General features: G+C 32.7%; 3 protein-coding genes across 5 annotated transcripts; all 3 read left to right on the top strand.

The window, feature by feature from the left end:
• The first annotated feature begins 2,509 nt into the window (after nucleotides 1-2,509).
• Nucleotides 2,510-6,394, top strand: LOC140883323 (nuclear transport factor 2-like). Of its 2 annotated transcripts, none has more exons than XM_073289746.1 (9): nucleotides 2,510-2,623; nucleotides 3,916-4,088; nucleotides 4,238-4,544; nucleotides 4,637-4,863; nucleotides 4,947-5,130; nucleotides 5,222-5,343; nucleotides 5,432-5,494; nucleotides 5,632-5,695; nucleotides 5,986-6,394. In XM_073289746.1, exons 1-9 carry the CDS (start codon nucleotides 2,614-2,616, stop codon nucleotides 6,165-6,167), a joined length of 1,332 nt encoding a protein of 443 aa, XP_073145847.1. In that variant the 5' UTR covers nucleotides 2,510-2,613; the 3' UTR covers nucleotides 6,168-6,394. The 2 variants fall into 2 exon arrangements, with proteins under 2 accessions (XP_073145847.1, XP_073145848.1); XM_073289747.1 differs by having other exon boundaries at nucleotides 2,538-2,883; nucleotides 5,986-6,393.
• Nucleotides 6,395-7,602: 1,208 nt separating this feature from the next.
• On the top strand, nucleotides 7,603-9,519 carry LOC140883830 (protein KTI12 homolog). Of its 2 annotated transcripts, none has more exons than XM_073290425.1 (2): nucleotides 7,603-7,857; nucleotides 8,453-9,519. In XM_073290425.1, exon 2 carries the CDS (start codon nucleotides 8,453-8,455, stop codon nucleotides 9,359-9,361), a length of 909 nt encoding a protein of 302 aa, XP_073146526.1. In that variant the 5' UTR covers nucleotides 7,603-7,857; the 3' UTR covers nucleotides 9,362-9,519. The 2 variants fall into 2 exon arrangements, with proteins under 2 accessions (XP_073146526.1, XP_073146525.1); XM_073290424.1 differs by having other exon boundaries at nucleotides 7,603-7,864.
• A 3,214-nt stretch (nucleotides 9,520-12,733) lies between these two features.
• Nucleotides 12,734-14,847, top strand: LOC140883456 (PLASMODESMATA CALLOSE-BINDING PROTEIN 2-like). Its single transcript, XM_073289926.1, has 4 exons — nucleotides 12,734-13,079; nucleotides 13,434-13,670; nucleotides 13,769-13,805; nucleotides 14,276-14,847. Exons 1-4 carry the CDS (start codon nucleotides 13,025-13,027, stop codon nucleotides 14,544-14,546), a joined length of 600 nt encoding a protein of 199 aa, XP_073146027.1. The 5' UTR covers nucleotides 12,734-13,024; the 3' UTR covers nucleotides 14,547-14,847.
• Nucleotides 14,848-16,857: the final 2,010 nt, after the last annotated feature.

Below are 16,857 nucleotides of genomic sequence, written 5' to 3'. Positions count from 1 at the left end.
GTTTGGGAGTCCTGTTGGACATAGTTATCACATGGTATTTTGTACAGACAACGAAACTTGATAAAACACCACGGTAAGCACTAGGTAATATCACAACTCTTATTTTATAGTAATATTTTTTTTTTACAAAATTTGTTAATTTTATTGTATTTTTTTACAGAATTACAACTAAACAAGGACAAAATTAAAAATTATGCATTGGTGGAAATTGAAAAGCTTTTGCGAGGTTGTGGAAAGAGTCTACATGATTTTCAATCAATGTCGTTTCTCGGTGATCAATATTTTCAATCTTCAAGAAACAGGTTAGTACAATATGAGTTGAGTTATGATAGAAGATCTTTGTCAGAACAATATGAACATCTCCTGAAAAATTTAAATCACGAGCAACGTTATGTTCATGACACAGTAATTGTTCCAGTTGATTCAAACAAAGGTGGAATATTTTTTGTTTATGGTTATGGAGGTACTGGAAAAATATTTGTTTGGAAGACCCTATCGGCAGCCTTGAGATCGTTAGGAGAAATTGTATTAAATGTGGCATCCAGTGGTATCACATATCTTTTTTTTCCTGGTATAAGAACTACTCATTTTCTATTAGCAATTTCTTTTAATCCCAATGAAGAATCAACATGTAATATCAAACAAGGGAGTCATCTTGCGGAACTTATTGTGAAATCCAAACTTAATTATCATATAGGATGAAGCTCCAATGATGCACAAATTTTGTTTCGAATCACTTAAAAGAAGCATGTGCGACTTAATGAGACTTGCAAATCCTTCAAACTTTCAACTCCATTTTGAAGGCAAGACAATTGTATTCGATGGTGATTTTCGACATGTTTTGCCTATTATTCCGAAGGAAAGTAGACAATATATTGTTCATGCTACTATTAATTCATCATATCTATGGAGACACTGCATAGTTTTGAGATTGACTAAGAATATGCGACTGAATTTGGCTTGTGATGAAGAAAGTGATGAAATTAAGATATTTTCGGAATAGAATGCAGATATAGGACATGAAAAAAATTAAAGAACCAAATGATGGCTATGCGAACATTGATATTCCAGATGAAATGTTGCTGAAAGACTGCGATAATACTATTGCCACAATAGTGGAGAGTACATATCCGTTGTTTGGTACCACGATAAGTGATACAACATAAAGCTATATTAGCACCGACTCTTGATGTTGTTAATTCAATCCATAAATGAATACATGACATCACTAAACAATTTGGAGAGAATATTGTATTTAAGCTCTGATTCAGCGTGCCATTCGGATAAAAATGTTGATCTACTGCATGATGTACATACGCCCGAATTCTTAAATGGAATTAGATGTTCTAGAGTTCCTAATCACGAGCTAGACTTGAAGGTTGGAACTCCGGTTATGTTGTTACGAAACATAGATCATTCTCTTGGATTATGCAATGGAACTAGATTGATTATAACGAGGTTTAGGAACCATGTTTTGGAAGGACATATTCTTACTGGAAGTAATGCTGGTCATGTAGTGCTTGTTCCAAGAATGTCATTGACACCTTCTGATCCAAGACTTACTTTCAAGTTCCAACGAAGATAATTTCCATTGATCGTTTCGTATACAATGACAATTAACAAAAATCAAGGACAATCATGATCTCATGCAAGACTTTTTTTTTTTTTTTGAAAAAACCTGTTTTCAGTGATGGCCAACTATACGTTGCTTTATCCAGAGTTACAAATCCTAAGAGCCTCAAACTTTTAATATGTGATGCAGATGGTAACGAGGAAAACTCAACGACAAATGTCATACTTAAAAAAGTTTTTCATAATTTGTAATAATCTTTTTTCCACGTCAGATGTAGTAGTCATGGTTAAGTTAGCTTGAGTACGTTTTAATTGAATTGTCAAAATTTTTGTATTATCTAATGTTTAATAATATTATATACGAAATACGCTCTATGCATCGTACTGATGAAATACTAGTTGATTTTAAAACAACAAAAGTTATAATTATAGATATTTATTTTAACTGTGTAAACATTCAACACGTGCAACGAAGCGCTAATTTAATAAAAACAATTTAACAATATTATACTCATATATATTTTTGTAAAAAAGTTCGATGATTCGATTTAACCAAAAATTTATAAAAAAAACAAACCAAACTAACGAAGTAAACAAAAATTCCAAACTTATCGAATTAATTCGGTTCGATTGATTAATTCAACTGAACAGATATTTCCCCGACTCAACAACTATATCTCAATTATAAGATCATAGAAATTAGTTTAAATCAGTCAACTCCCACATGGTCAGAAAGTGGTCAACCATCGTACAATTGATTTTGGCAAACGAGTCAACTTATACACAGAATCCAAATAAATAAAACAAAATAAAATAAAATAAAAAGCTTTCTTTAAAATCTCCGAACGGGCCCCACGCCACTGCCAGCGGATGAATTCCAAACGTGATGCTGCCACCCAAAAACACAAGGAAAATTCGAGGGGAAAAGGAAACAAAAAGACAAAGGAACGAAGAGAAAAAAGGGAAAATAAATTTATCCCCCAAACAAGACTCTCAAGCAAAGAAGGAAACCAGAATCCCAGTTTTGATTTGGAGTGAGAAATGGAACCTAGTACTGTCCAATCCCACCGCTTCATCTTTCTTTCTCCATATAAATTCGCTCCCAAAATTTTTTGCCATTTATTTATTGGGTTACAGTTTACTCCTCCCTTCAAAATCTTGCCTTTTCCCCTTTTTATTTTATCTCTTCAAATTCTCTGTTTTTTGCGACCTTTCACTGATAAAACCCGTGAAAGAAATCTTGGGTTCTGGAAGTCGAAGGTTCTTTTTTTAATCTTTCTGACAGCGTTTTCGAAGTTTCCTGCGCAAAAGGTCGGAAACCATGTTTTTATCTTCGTGTTTTTTTTCTCTCTTATTACAGCCCTTGTTTGTGGGATCTGGACGCAGGTTTTATGGTGTTTTCATATAAGACTGGGTTTTTTTTTGCTGTATATATTGGCTGATTTTAAGGGTTTGAATTTGAATGAATTGGGTGATAAAAAAATTGGACTCTCTTTTTCCCAATGATTGATTTTTTTTTTCGAGTTCTGCATTAGGCATTGGGTAATTTTTCATGTTTTTTTTGGCATTAGTTCAAGAATCTGATTTTGTTCAACTTGTTGAGATATAAGTTGGGATTGGGTTTTTTTTGGCCTTTTGTGGTTATTTCGGTCGTGATCTCTTTTTGGGTAGAGGTGTGTTTCTTGATGGCTATGTGTTTGATTTAGTTATCTCATTCACCATGTTTGTCAAGTAAATTAGAGGACATGTTATCTTTTTTCGAAAATTTGTATCCCTTAAGAATTGATTTAACTGGAAGACGTTGGTCCATGTTGATTTTATGGGTAATTCATTCTTTTAGTTTGGGCTTTGAGTTTTCTTTTGTTAAATATGAGGTATCTTTTTATCAGTTCATGCTTCAAATGGGAGTGAAACTCGGTCAAAAGAGTCTACTTAGTCGAATTTTCAGCGCATTCTGATTCTATTATTGCTTGTCTTAAATGCAAGCTTTTATCTTTACGAATTACGGATATATATCTATTTGGAAATCATATCATGCCGCTTTCTTTGATAATCAATCACCCTTTTAAATTTCCAAATGCTTGTTGATGTGGGCCTCTGGCAATTTTAGTAGTTTTTCCAACTAATAACGGTTTCTGATCACGTGTTTTACTTTTTATATTTGTATGTATGTACATATATGCGTGCACGTGCGTGTGTGCACGCGCATTTTTCATGCATTTGATCCTGTTATTATTAGCTCGGGCAGATTATTAAGCTAGAGGTTGCATTCTATACATTTTGAGAGAATCTTGATAATATGGTAACATATATTCTGACGATAAGTTCGACCAAAATTTGCAGAGATGGTGACTGAATCAGGACTTTCTGCCCAAGATGTGGCGAGTTCCTTTGTGAAGCAATACTACGCATTACTCGACATATGTCCTGAAAATGTCCACAAGTTTTATCAGGAGTCAAGCCAGCTAGGCTGGGCGGAACCTGATGGTGCAGTGACATCAGTGACAACATTACGCGTAAGTATTTTAAGAAGAACTTACCACTAAAATGTTTTCCGTGGTTTTTAGTGTAGTTTTATCGGTTGTTACATTGATACAATGAATTTTTTTCCGGTTCATTAATTGCTCAACTAAAGCGTGGCATATATTGTCATTATCTCATGCAGGGAATTGATGACAAGATTATGTCTTCTGAATATAAGAATTGGTCTGTTGATCTCAAACACGTGGACGCCCAAAATTCTAAGGACGGAGGAGTCGTGGTTGCGGTAACGGGAGTTTTGACTGGAAAAGATATTACAAAAAAGATTTTTCATCAAACATTCTTTTTGGCGAAACAAGAGAGAGGCTTCTTTGTCTTGAATGATATTTTTAGATACACTGACGTATGTGAGTCAATAACAAATATTGTTGTTCCTGATGATGACAAAAGCAATCAAAGTACTGATCAAGCTGCTCCAACTCAGAGTTCAGGTCTTGTCTCAATCCTGGCTCGTTACAACACCGTTCAGTTTTAGTTAGAGCTGTCTATTTGTCTGAATCTTTTTTTTAAATTGGATTTCCAGCTCCTAGTACTACATTCATTTGCCATAAATCTTCACAAACTGAATTTGAGGTTGAAAATGGAAATGTTGTGGAAAATTCCGGTCCTGCTCCTGCTGTCTTGAAAGAATCTGTCACGATAAACATTTCTTCTGATTCTTCCGAGGCTTCGCATGAGGACACAAATTCAACTCTTGCACCTGCGTCTAACATTAAAGAGGATTCTCCGAAAATCAGCTATGCTTCTATTGTATGTTATTTTACACTTTCTACGTTAGATTTATATTCCTTTTCTTTAGACATCCACATAATCAACAACGTGTCTATCTGCAGTTGGCAAAAGTTAATCACGTGACTTCTCCAAAATCTGTTAGCTTTCCTTTGAAAGCCGACTATAAAACAGCCGTTTCAACTCCTAAAGCTGACTATAAAACCGCAGTTTCAACTCCAAAAGCATCTTCTCCACCTGGAAATGGATCTTCGAAAGTATCAGATAATACTAATGCTTATGTAGAAGGTAACTTTTTGGGGCTTAGAAGTTTATGCGGCTACTTATCCTTCCATACCATTTCGCCTTCGGTATAATTTATTCGAAAATATAATTACAGGTCATGGAATATACATAGGAAAATTACCTTATGATGTTACTAAACAAGCGATAGCAGAAGAAGTTAAAAAATTTGGACCAGTTAGGAGAGGTTTAGATAGCATCCAGATCAGAAGACATGAGGTATGCATAGGCTTTTTATTTATAACCTTTTGTGTTTGATTATATATTTTTCTTGTCTTTATTGATTTGGGTCGTTATTTGTCACCAGGACGGATTTTGCTGTGGATTTGTGGAATTTGAGTCTGCGGATTCTGCTCGTCGTGCAGTAGAGGTACATGTTGCAATTCTCATTCTATCATATCAAGATATTTACACTACTTTATTACATATATATCGTAACCGTGGATCCTTATAAACAATGATATTCTTGGATTCGTAGTTCTTGAATGCTGATTCATCTGTTTTCAGGCTCACCATATTTACTTTGGCGAAAAGGAATCTTATATCTCGCACAGGAAGGCTTCCAATCAAGGTAACCTTTGAAACGATCACAGGCCATGTGTCTCACTAAATCGCCAGTGTAAACTTATATGACAAATACATTTTCACTTGAGATGCACGTGGCTATTCTGCATAGTTTTGCATGATGGTACTGGTCTTTTTTTTCTGGAATGTTCATATCTTTATCGAACTTTTATACTACGATTCTGCATGAGCTACATCAGAGTATGCACGAAACAAATGGTCGAATAAATGTTTCGAATTGTGAACATATTTGATTTCTCTCCAATGCTGATGTCTGATCATAACATGTTTCTGCAGGTAATAACAAAGGCAAGGGGAGGTCTCCGCCAAGGGCTCGATATCAAAACAATTATCCTAGGGGAAGAGACACTAACCGGGCCACTAGCAATGGGAGGTTTCAGAATGGCAACCATTCTGATGTCGACAAGGGCCAAGCGAGGGATTCTCAACCGAGCAGGCAAGCCGCTGAGCGCTGGTAGAACAAGAAGCGAGAGGCGACATGAGACCGTTCGCAGTGTGCTGCAAGAATGGATGAAGTTTTGCTCAAATCATTGTGTAAGAGTAGTATGAACGAAAGTAGAAGTTGGTGCATTAAATTTCAGTTTATTAAACAAAATTTATCTTGCAACCTATTTGAATCTGCATGAGATGGTTTTTCTTTAAGATATTATTTGGTGTTTGTTAATGTTTTATATGAAAATTTTAGATATTATATCAAAACTATCGAGACACTATTTTGAAATTAAAGACTTTAGAAGTGATTTTTTTTTTATTACTAATAATCTTCTATGCTATCAGTTATACGAAATTTAGAAGTATATTTACTACTATATAGTAAATGTTTTATTCAGATATGATATATAAATTTCCTAAACAAATTCTTTTTTATTTTTTTCCACAAAAACTCTCATGCGACCGTTTTACGGTTCAATTTTATGAGACGAATCTCTAACTTGATCGATGAATGAAAATTTTTTATTTTTATATAAAAAATATTATTTTGTATCGCATATATGGACAATTCTAGAAATAATGGGTGATTATTTTCTGTTAATAAAATTTTTATTAGGCAGAGCTTAAAACCGGATAAAAAGCTGTAAATTGGGCCAACAATAAAACCCGATACTATACAAATATAATGACCCAATTTAAAAGTTAATTCATTTAAAAATTACGGTTAAATCAAATTTCTATCCAAGAAACTGAAACCGAACGGAACAAACCAAAATAAATTGATTTCTTAAAAATAAAACCAAAATAATTAATCAAACGGAATTATTCAAATTAATTTGCTTAAGTCGATTAACGGTTTAGCCGAAATTTTGTTAAGCCCCGAATACTTTTGACTTGATATTTCAGAGATTATTCGATCTTATAGAATAAGATCACGAGTGGCTCAATTTCGTGTAAGACCCATATGAAATATATGTGTGACTATTTGCGGGCACAACTATACTAAGGTAGTGTTTGGTAGAGCTTTTAAAAAACACTTTTCAGCTTTTTCTTCACAAAATTTCACTAAATTTCAAAATTTTGTGAAGGAGAAGCTAAGAAATGATTCTTAGAAACTCTCTCAAACACTACCTAAGATAATATCCAATTGTAGTATCGACTTCCCGACGTTCAGATGCAATCGATGGAAAACTGCAGCCCAATACTTTTGAAATCTAAACACTAATTTTTATTTCAAAAATACCAAATTAATGTAATACCAATTTTTTTTTTTTTTTAAAAAAAATTAAACCTAGGAGAAAAAATTCACAAATTATTTTTGAATTAAAAAATTCTGACATCATTATATTTTAATATTTAATAAATATATTCTAAATTAAAATTTTTTTAATACTATGTTTTCATATCCAAAATCCTCTCGTATTGCATATAGGACTTGAAAATGGATCATTTTCGGCCCAGTTCTCAAAAAGCCCTGTTCCTCTCCGGTTCCTCCCGACTCCAATTCTCTACAGTTTGACCTAAAATCGTGCTGCGTTCCAGTGCTGTCATAAGTGGCATCCTGGACTTCCTACTGTATGAGATTGCCCGTGCGGAACGAGAATTATTCTACGGGGAAGAAAGAAAGGGGGAAGGAATCCTACTGCTGAAGATTTGGAACCTGGTTCCGCTCCTTTTGCGTGAGTTTTAAGCAGTTAGTCTCCATCGCAATTCCAGGTAACGGGTAAGAATCCCGCTCGTCGATTTAATCTACCAGTTTTTTTGTGTATTCTTGACCATTGCGATGAGTGATTTGATTTATAATTTGGTAAATGATGCAAGAATGTGTTTTTTCTCCCAATTTTATGAGAAAGCTGGAAATAATTTTTGTGGGCTTTGTGTATTAGCTTCTGGGATTGCTTGGTTTATGCCAGAAAGGGGAAAATCCGTCAAAAGTAAGATAAATTTGGGAAGATGAAGCCCGGAGTTATTAGAAGTATGCTAGTATGTTTTGCAGTGGAGACTTGATTCTCGGGGATTGGGAAATTGATACATAGGATCGGTAGAAATCAAATTTGGTTTCTAGTTCTGGATTTGATTCACTTTGTGGGGTTTTCCCCCCCTAATTTTAAGTTGTAACTTAATACATAGGAAAGTTAGGGATCTGCGGCGATTATGAAAACGTATAAGAAAGCCACCAAAAATTGAACAATTTTCTATGAATTCTGCAGTCCTTGAGGAAATGGTATTGATGGAGTTGCATAAGATATGCTTGTAGACTTGATTATGTGAAGTTGTTTCGTATGGAACACCAATTTCTATTTTTGTGCAGATGGCGTTGGTCGTTATCTGTGGTCAACCATGTAGTGGAAAATCTACCGCTGCATCCTGCCTGGCTGAGGCTCTTCAAGAATCAGAATCCAAGACGTCGATTACGATCATTGATGAATCTTCTCTTCACCTTAATCGTAACCAAAGTTATGCCGACATGGTGGCAGAAAAGAATTTGAGAGGAGTACTTAGATCTCAAGTCGATAGATCATTATCCCGAGATAGTATAATCATAGTGGATTCTTTAAACAGCATAAAGGGTTACAGGTATGAGCTTTGGTGTCTGGCTCGTGCAGCTGGAACTAGATATTGTGTTCTCCATTGTGACGTGGAAGAGACCAGTTGTCGAAAATGGAATCAAGAACGCAGGGAGAAATCAGACTCTTTTTATGATGACAAAATTTTCGAAGATCTGGTGAGAAGATTCGAGAGGCCAGACAGCAGAAACCGTTGGGATTCCCCATTGTTCGAGTTATGGCCTTCTAGAGATGGCATCGAAAAATCCTCATCTGCTATAGTAGATGCTGTTACATATCTGACAAAAAAGGTAGACTCGAAAACTAGGGACGTGAAAGTACTGCAACCAACTATTGCGACCCAAAGTGCACGGTTAACAGAGGCGAATTCTCTTTATGAGCTCGATAGAGCAACACAAGAGATAACAAATATGATTGTGGAAGCTCAATCTCGGGCTATAGGAGGTCACTTGAATGGCGTGTCTCTTGGACCAGGCTTACCGAATCTTAACATTTCACGACCCGTTAGCTTGCCAGAGCTGCGTAGGCTCAGACGAACATTCATAAAATTAACCGGACAGTCGAGTTTAAGCGGTCCGCCTCCACCTTCCGATGCAGACAGTGCAAAGAGGTTGTTTGTAGATTACTTGAATAGAGAATTTGGAACTAGTTAAACAAATTTATACATTCACATCGATCTCAACATTGAGAAGGGGCAGATTGTTGTATTTTTGACATATTTCATATATTGCTTTTGGTTTTCCAAGTTAGTTTATTAACTCAAAAGCTGGTTGTTGTGGTTATTATTGAATTTTTGAGCGAGTATTTTAAATTCTCTCTTCTTACAATAGAAATATTTTGTTTTGTGAAGAATCACATCTCTTAAAAATTAAAGATGAAATTCTTGAAACATGATGATGTATGTGAGGAAAAAGTCGGTGAATATCATGCAAAACAAAATGATCTTGTTTTTGACATAAAACCATCAATAGGAAGTTGGTCAACGTTTAATTATTTTAGTAGATTACATGAATAAAATATATATTTGCAGGCCATGTATATCACAACTTTTTTCATTATGAAGTGTATAAGATATTGTGTGAATTATTTAATACATTGTAATTGTATAATATTTTTTAAAAAAATTCTCTATACAATAGAAGTGTAGTGAATTTAATCTTTATTTTTATGATCTTTGAATAATGTTTTTGTTATTAAATAATATTAAGGATATTATGAAACAAAAGGTAAAATGGAAAAGAACACTTTACATATTTGAGGCATCAAGTCTTGAATTCATAGGATTAATTCGAATACGGTCACAACCTCTACATATGTATATGTAGAATTGATTTTGATTTGTTATCGATCACCGTCTCTAACGATGAATTCGTCAAACAAGATAACACTAGGGTTCGAACTCGTGCCCTTACATTATTGTATGCTTTGTTGATGTGCCGTGTTTGTCTTCAGTATTTTTCGTTTTTGTTTTTATCGGTAAATAAATTTTATAGATAAAAAATGTAAGATCGAACGCTTGTTACTTTATAAAAGATATAGTTTAAGGTAGTTGTGAAACTCAAATTTTTTAACTGCACAATAGCTCAAGCGTGACGTTTCGATTGTTCTACTCAATAGAAACAATATTGCATTCAACAATCTTCCTCCCAATAATTGCATTCCTTGCAATCAATAAAAATCAAACTCATGACATTTGCTTTGATACCAATTATATGATCGAACACTTAACATTTTACCAAAAATTATAACTGATGATAATAATACATACATCTTAAATATTTTAAAACACACAACGATTTAAACGTCACGCTTATTTTATCTAACCTAGACAATTATTACATCACCATAACATTTATATCTCCAGCAAGCCCAAGTCGGTCTTAAAACAAACCACTCCCGTCTATAACATCTTATTTCTCTGTTTGTTATTGGTTGAAGTCTAGTTTTGAGTAGGAAACTTTCAAAAAATTGTTTTTCAAATTTGTAGTTAAAGCTTTAATGAGAGTAATTTGTGAATTCAAAATATGAACTCTCAAAACAACGGACGTCACTTTAAAGTTCTCATATAATATATAGTACATAGGAACATATAGACAAAGTATATATTAGTGTTTAAATATTAAAATTTAGTGCATGATATTAACAGAACAATTTATCACGAGTACGTCAAAATATTAAATTATCAATTCAACAACAAAAAAAAATTTATTATGAACACTCTTTCATTTTGTGGAAGTACTTTAAAGTTTAAACAATGAAAACATTCAAAAGACAAAAGCTAGAAAGATCAAGAAATTAATGCACTGATATAATATATAGATGAAACATTTGTAAAATACATAAATAATCAGCTTTCGACGAGCTGCGATGACTTTTTATGTGATCTTCGATAAGTCTCGATATGCTTAAGTGAACTTTCAACACATTTTCGATGATTGTTTTAAATTTTAAAGATTTTAAATGTCCTTTTAACATTATTTTCTGATTCACCCGATATTTATTTCAATATATATATTGCGATAATTTAAGGAATTTATTAATTTAATACATTTATCTAATTTTTTTAGTCAAGTAGGTTAACTTTAACTGCACATGCCCATTTAATTTCCAAAAATATACACCTAAATCATAATGCGGAACTTTTTCGAATTATAATAATGTATTAAAGACAAATATGAAAAACAATCAAGCAATACACAATTGTCAAAATATTGTATTATAATTGAATATCAGATCAAACATATCCAAAAGAATCACTAAAAAACAATTTGTTTTTTTTATAGTTTTAGAGCAAAAAATTACTAATCCATTCAGTATATATAGGTAAGTTGTTTTGTAATCTCTTTCTCAATCGATAACATAGTCAATCAATTCAATATTTTTTGTGAAATAATTGATTGGCATGGGGAAAACTTTTGGTCATTTCAACTTTGAGAAATTTTTTTTTGCACTTGCTGCTATAACTAAGATAGTCAAATAAGTTTCACTACATCAATTGATTCTTCTTCTCTTGGTAATGAACTCTTCAAGAATATCAATTTTGAAATAATTTATCACCATTAATATCATAACAATACTTATGAGTTAGACGATAGATTTTTATACTGGGTTAGTTTTCAATACTATATAATAAATTTAGATGTTTTTTTTATTGAGCCAAGAACAAACCATTTATATTGGGAAAGAAATTTATCGAGAAGGCAAGGATAATAAATTATCTTGAGGCCTAGAATAAAAAAAAAATTATGTTAGGTCAGAAAATAAATTTTGTGACATGTAGGAGAAAACATTTGGAAATAATAAATATATAATGGACCAATTTACACAACTATATAACATATTTTTTTTTTAAAATTATGAGCTCATCCATAAAAATAGCTCTGAGTCGGACAACTCTTATACCTCATAATAGAAAACGCTCTGAATATCATTCATCTTTTAATAAATAATAAAGTATATACGTCGTTGTGGTATAGTGACATAAATTATGAGCTCATCCATAAAAATAACCCTGAGTCGGACAACTCTTATACCTCATAATAGAAAACGCTCTGAATATCATTCATCTTTTAATAAATAATAAAGTACATACGTTGTTGTGGTATAGTGACATAAATTTCTCTCGATAAAAAAGACGCGTGAGTTCGAATAACTTCAAAACAAAAACTTATATATATCCCAAATCTAAAAATGAGTGGCATAAACCTAAAAATTACATAAGTTTGAAACCAAGTAAATTAAAACAAAAATCAACCAGCCATTTTGTATATACAATACAAAAAAACAAAGATGGAAATTTTCTTCTTTTGTTTTTTTTTTTTTTCAGAGAACAAAAATGGAACTGAGAAAGCAAACATGTACCAAACATTCAACCCTTTGGTGGGTAACCCAAGATGGGTTAACTTCTGACCACAACATGAGTTTAGGACCGTTAGTTCAAAGCGTAGCCAATCAACTCGCACACATTCCCTCTGTGCCACACGGCCAGTGTATGTATATATGGAGACAAAACCCAGACCTTTCCGTTAGCTAAATACGCTCACAATCCCCATAAACATTCTTAAAAACCACAAAATACAAGTAATTTATGAAACCACCGACCAAATGAGGAATTCATGTATCTATGTATAAAAAGCCCACCTTGGTTGGCCGATGTATACTGTCTAGAAATTAACCACCATTCCCCCACAGTTTCTTCCCCCTTGGTCTATTCTTGAATTTCATCCCTTGTTCGTTTTGTTTCGGCTTACCATCTTGAACAAGAAAGGGTTTTCAGCAATCTTTTCTTATAATTTCTTTGGCATCTTGCAGCAAACATGGCTCTTGTTTTGATCAGTTTAGTGCTTCTTCCGGCCATGGCTGGTGTTTCAGGTACACTGCTCTTGGTTTTCAGCCTTACATATCACTTTCTTGAAGAAAAGGGAAAAGGGTACTCTGCGAAAGATGTGATTTTTGCTTGCCATTTTCGTTTCAACATATGTTATGAGTAACTTAGTGAAGCCAAGAATTCAGTTTCTTGAAGAACAGTGAAAAGGGTCTGCAAAAGATGTGATTTTTGTTCACCATTTTCGTTTCAACAAAGGTTGTGAGTAACTTGGTGAAGTCAAGAATTCAGTTTAGGCCGTAAAGTTCGATTCTTTTTTCGGAAAGATGACCCGAGATGTCTCATAATCTGAGATCTGATCTGTTTTTCACCCTTCTTTTTCTTTGATTTTCGTCACACAGATGCTGCTTATTGCATCTGTAGTAATGGTGGCGACGGTGCATTTCAGAAGAACATAGACTATGCTTGTGGAGCTGGAGCCGATTGCTCGCCGATACTTCAGAATGGGGCTTGTTACAACCCAAATACAGTGAAAGACCACTGTAACTATGCTGTGAATAGTTACTACCAGAGAAAGGGCCAAGTTGTTGGGAGCTGTGATTTTGCAGGCACTGCTACTGTGGCTCCCACTTCCCCTAGTGAGTCACACAAATCACCAGCTCAAATTCTGTTCCTTTTTCTCTGTGAAAATGGTCATCTTTTTCTTGAATGGTTTCTTGTTTAAATGTGTTTTCAGGCGCTGTTTCTGGCTGTGTTTACCCATCAAGTGCCAGGTGAGGTCCCTTTTTTTTTTTCTTTTCCTTTTGTCTTTAAACAGTTGCTGGTGTTGTGTTATTATGATTTAATATTGAATACTTTTGAATCTTGAAACTTACTTGTCTTTGGTTTCAAGTGATATAATTAGGCATGTGATCTGTCATGATGTTGATGTGTACTGTAAATATCATTGGTCTTTTTGTGTTTCTAATGTCACCAAATTTTGCACAAATTTGAACCTCAACAGTGAAGTGGGTACGTACTCTGATGTTATCTTGCACAGAAAGAACTCTGACCCCTTACGTTTTCCAGTTTCCGGTTTCGGTATTGGTTTGAAAATCACCTTGATCATCAAACAAATTCTTTAATTCGTCACATTTCTTAAAATACTAATTTTTTTTTATATGATCATTTTAAAAAAATTTCATTTTGGCCCTGACTGATGATCTCTTAGCTCATGGACTAATCCAACTCAACTCTTGGGCAGCAACGTTGGTAGCACGACACCATCGACGAACCCGACTGTAGGAGGAACAACCACCCCAAACACAGGCGGCATCGGCAACACAACAGGCACAATGCCGGGCTCCACGGTGACTCCAGGCATCATCGGCCTAGCACCGTCGGGGGGGACCGGCTTTAGCGACACGAGCAGGGCAAGTGTGACTCCACCACTATCATCCCGCAGCACTACTACAATCTTTGTGCTCCTCTCTTTAACTCTTTTGCTTTCGGGCTCGACGGCTCCAAGAATCTGAGGGAAGGGGGGACCAAAGAAGTGCTAAAGATTCCACATACGACCTCGGTTTCAGCCATGAGATGGGGATTGATTCTGCTAGAAGAATCTGCTTTTGTCTTGGTAAAGAAAAGTTGGGGGAATTAGATTCCCCTTTTTGTGGGTGATCATAGTGTAGTTGGAATATTGTCTCACATTTTTCCAATACACATCTAAATAGAGAGGGAATCATTTCCTCTTTAGGTTCTTAATGTAATTGGAATTTGTCACCCCCTGTTTCTTACTTGTTATTAATTTTAATCTTTATCCTCCTCACTTTATTGTTGCTCCGTACAATGAGACATAATAAGGGACCGTTATATATAATTACTAGAAAAATATACGTGTGTTGCATTGCACGTAACAATAATTTTATTTGATTGATCAAAAATTGTGCTTTCAATTAATATGAATCGAAACTACGAGTTTGACTCTGATATTAATTGTATGACCGAACATAGACGCTTTACCAAAATTTTATAGTTGATGGTAACAATACGATTCAAAATTTTAAACAATACAAAATCTCAAGCGTCATGTTTCGATTAATGTTCTCAGAGACTATTATTGCACCCCAACATAAATAATTTATGTTAAATGATAATTTTGCTTATATTGATTTTTAAGAGAAAACAATAATTTCTTTATTAGAAATGATTTTTTGATTCATTAACTTGTTCAAATTTGAGTTTTAGCCCATTGAGTTGTCAAATTTGGTCATGGTGCACTAAAATTTAATTTTCAATTATTGTTAGTCCAATTGCTAACGTGATATTTGATAATTCAACAATGTTAAATAAGTTAGTGAACAAAAAAAAACTATTTTTTCTTTATTTAAAAGCTTTATTTAGAGATTAATTTTGATCTTCTATTGATAAAGTAAATATAAATCACGTATTATTTTTTCTCAAATAAACCATGTTAATCATTAGACAATTGTTGTAGCTTGACTTGCTACAATAATTTTTTCAGATAAATGATTTTTTGATTCATTAACTTGTCCAGATTTGAGTTTTAGTCCACTCAGTTGTCAAATTTGGTTTGGATGCACTAACATTTAATTTTTTACTATTGTTAGTCCAATTGCTGACGTGATTTTTGATAATCAGCAATGTTCGATCTTAATTTTTTACTTGAACATGTTTTTATTCTTAATTTTCTTCAATAATAATCCAATTGAGTTGTTTTAAATTTGATATACATATAAAGCACATGTTGTTGTAAATTACATAAAAAATATTTATATGGAGTGTGATAATTAATATATAATTTTTAAGAATAATATGTTAAATATATTATTTGCAATAAAAATTTGAGTAGACAAAAAAATGTGAAGAAAAAATATTTTTTAGAGGATGAACAATAATATTTTAAACAATTTAAAAACTTTTATAATCAATCATTTTTAGGATTTAAGTAACTTAGATATAAGAATAACTTGTCTGATTTAAAATCAATTTGAATTTAGTGTGATTTTTTTACTTTTTGTCATGCAACTTTTTACGATTTCATAAGAATTAACATTAATTGATTCTATTAGCCAAGTATTATACTGTAATACAAATATCAACATGAAACTTAGTTATAATCATACTCTCCATGTCTCACTTATGTAAACTACATTTATTTTTTATTTGTCTCAATTATATAGTTTAGTTTTCATATTAAATATCATATGTCCTACTCTTTTAACAATTTATCCCTATTAAATTCATATTATTAACTACTTGTATAATTATTTTATTTTATTAAAATTTCATTAAATAAGGGTAAAATGAGAAATTTCTTTATAAAAGTTATTTTTTCAAACATTTTCTTAATATATATATGTGAAAATACACACAACCCTAAATAAGTGTGAATAAATGAGTATATTTTTACCTTGGACAAGAAAATATTGATATTGTTGATTACATCTGTAGTTCCTAAAATTTTCATAAATATTACAAAAAAATATTAGTTATTAAATAGAAAATGATATTAACTAAAATGTTCTTTTATAGATATATATATATAGATATAGACAAATAAATAAATTAAGACATATTTCAATTAATATAATAATTTTTTAGCTTAAGAAATGAATTAAATTTAACAATTAATCTACTTTGAATAATAAATCAATGGACACAAAATTAAGATAAATTTCAATTAATAAATTTTTTAATTTAATACATAAATTAAATATTAACAATTAATATAACTTAAATTAATAAATAGACAAAAATTAATTATTCTTGACTAATCTAGAAAATAAATTGGAAAACCTAAAAAACATTGTAAATGACAAAAAT

The sequence above is a fragment of the Henckelia pumila genome, chromosome 2 (genome assembly GCF_033568475.1).
Source record: "Henckelia pumila isolate YLH828 chromosome 2, ASM3356847v2, whole genome shotgun sequence".
In the NCBI taxonomy this organism is placed as follows: Eukaryota; Viridiplantae; Streptophyta; class Magnoliopsida; order Lamiales; family Gesneriaceae; genus Henckelia; species Henckelia pumila.
Note: the sequence above shows the minus strand (reverse complement) of the source record. Positions and strands in the feature narration are given on the sequence as shown.

Coding starts and splice junctions, on each gene's coding strand:
- LOC140883323 (XM_073289746.1), top strand. Junction 4,864..4,946: donor AAATCAGCTATGCTTCTATT/GTATGTTATTTT, acceptor GTCTATCTGCAG/TTGGCAAAAGTTAATCACGT. Junction 5,696..5,985: donor CAGGAAGGCTTCCAATCAAG/GTAACCTTTGAA, acceptor ATGTTTCTGCAG/GTAATAACAAAGGCAAGGGG.
- LOC140883830 (XM_073290425.1), top strand. CDS start 8,453: ATGGCGTTGGTCGTTATCTGTGGTCAACCATGTAGTGGAAAATCTACC.
- LOC140883456 (XM_073289926.1), top strand. CDS start 13,025: ATGGCTCTTGTTTTGATCAGTTTAGTGCTTCTTCCGGCCATGGCTGGT. Junction 13,671..13,768: donor TGTGGCTCCCACTTCCCCTA/GTGAGTCACACA, acceptor ATGTGTTTTCAG/GCGCTGTTTCTGGCTGTGTT. Junction 13,806..14,275: donor GTTTACCCATCAAGTGCCAG/GTGAGGTCCCTT, acceptor ACTCTTGGGCAG/CAACGTTGGTAGCACGACAC.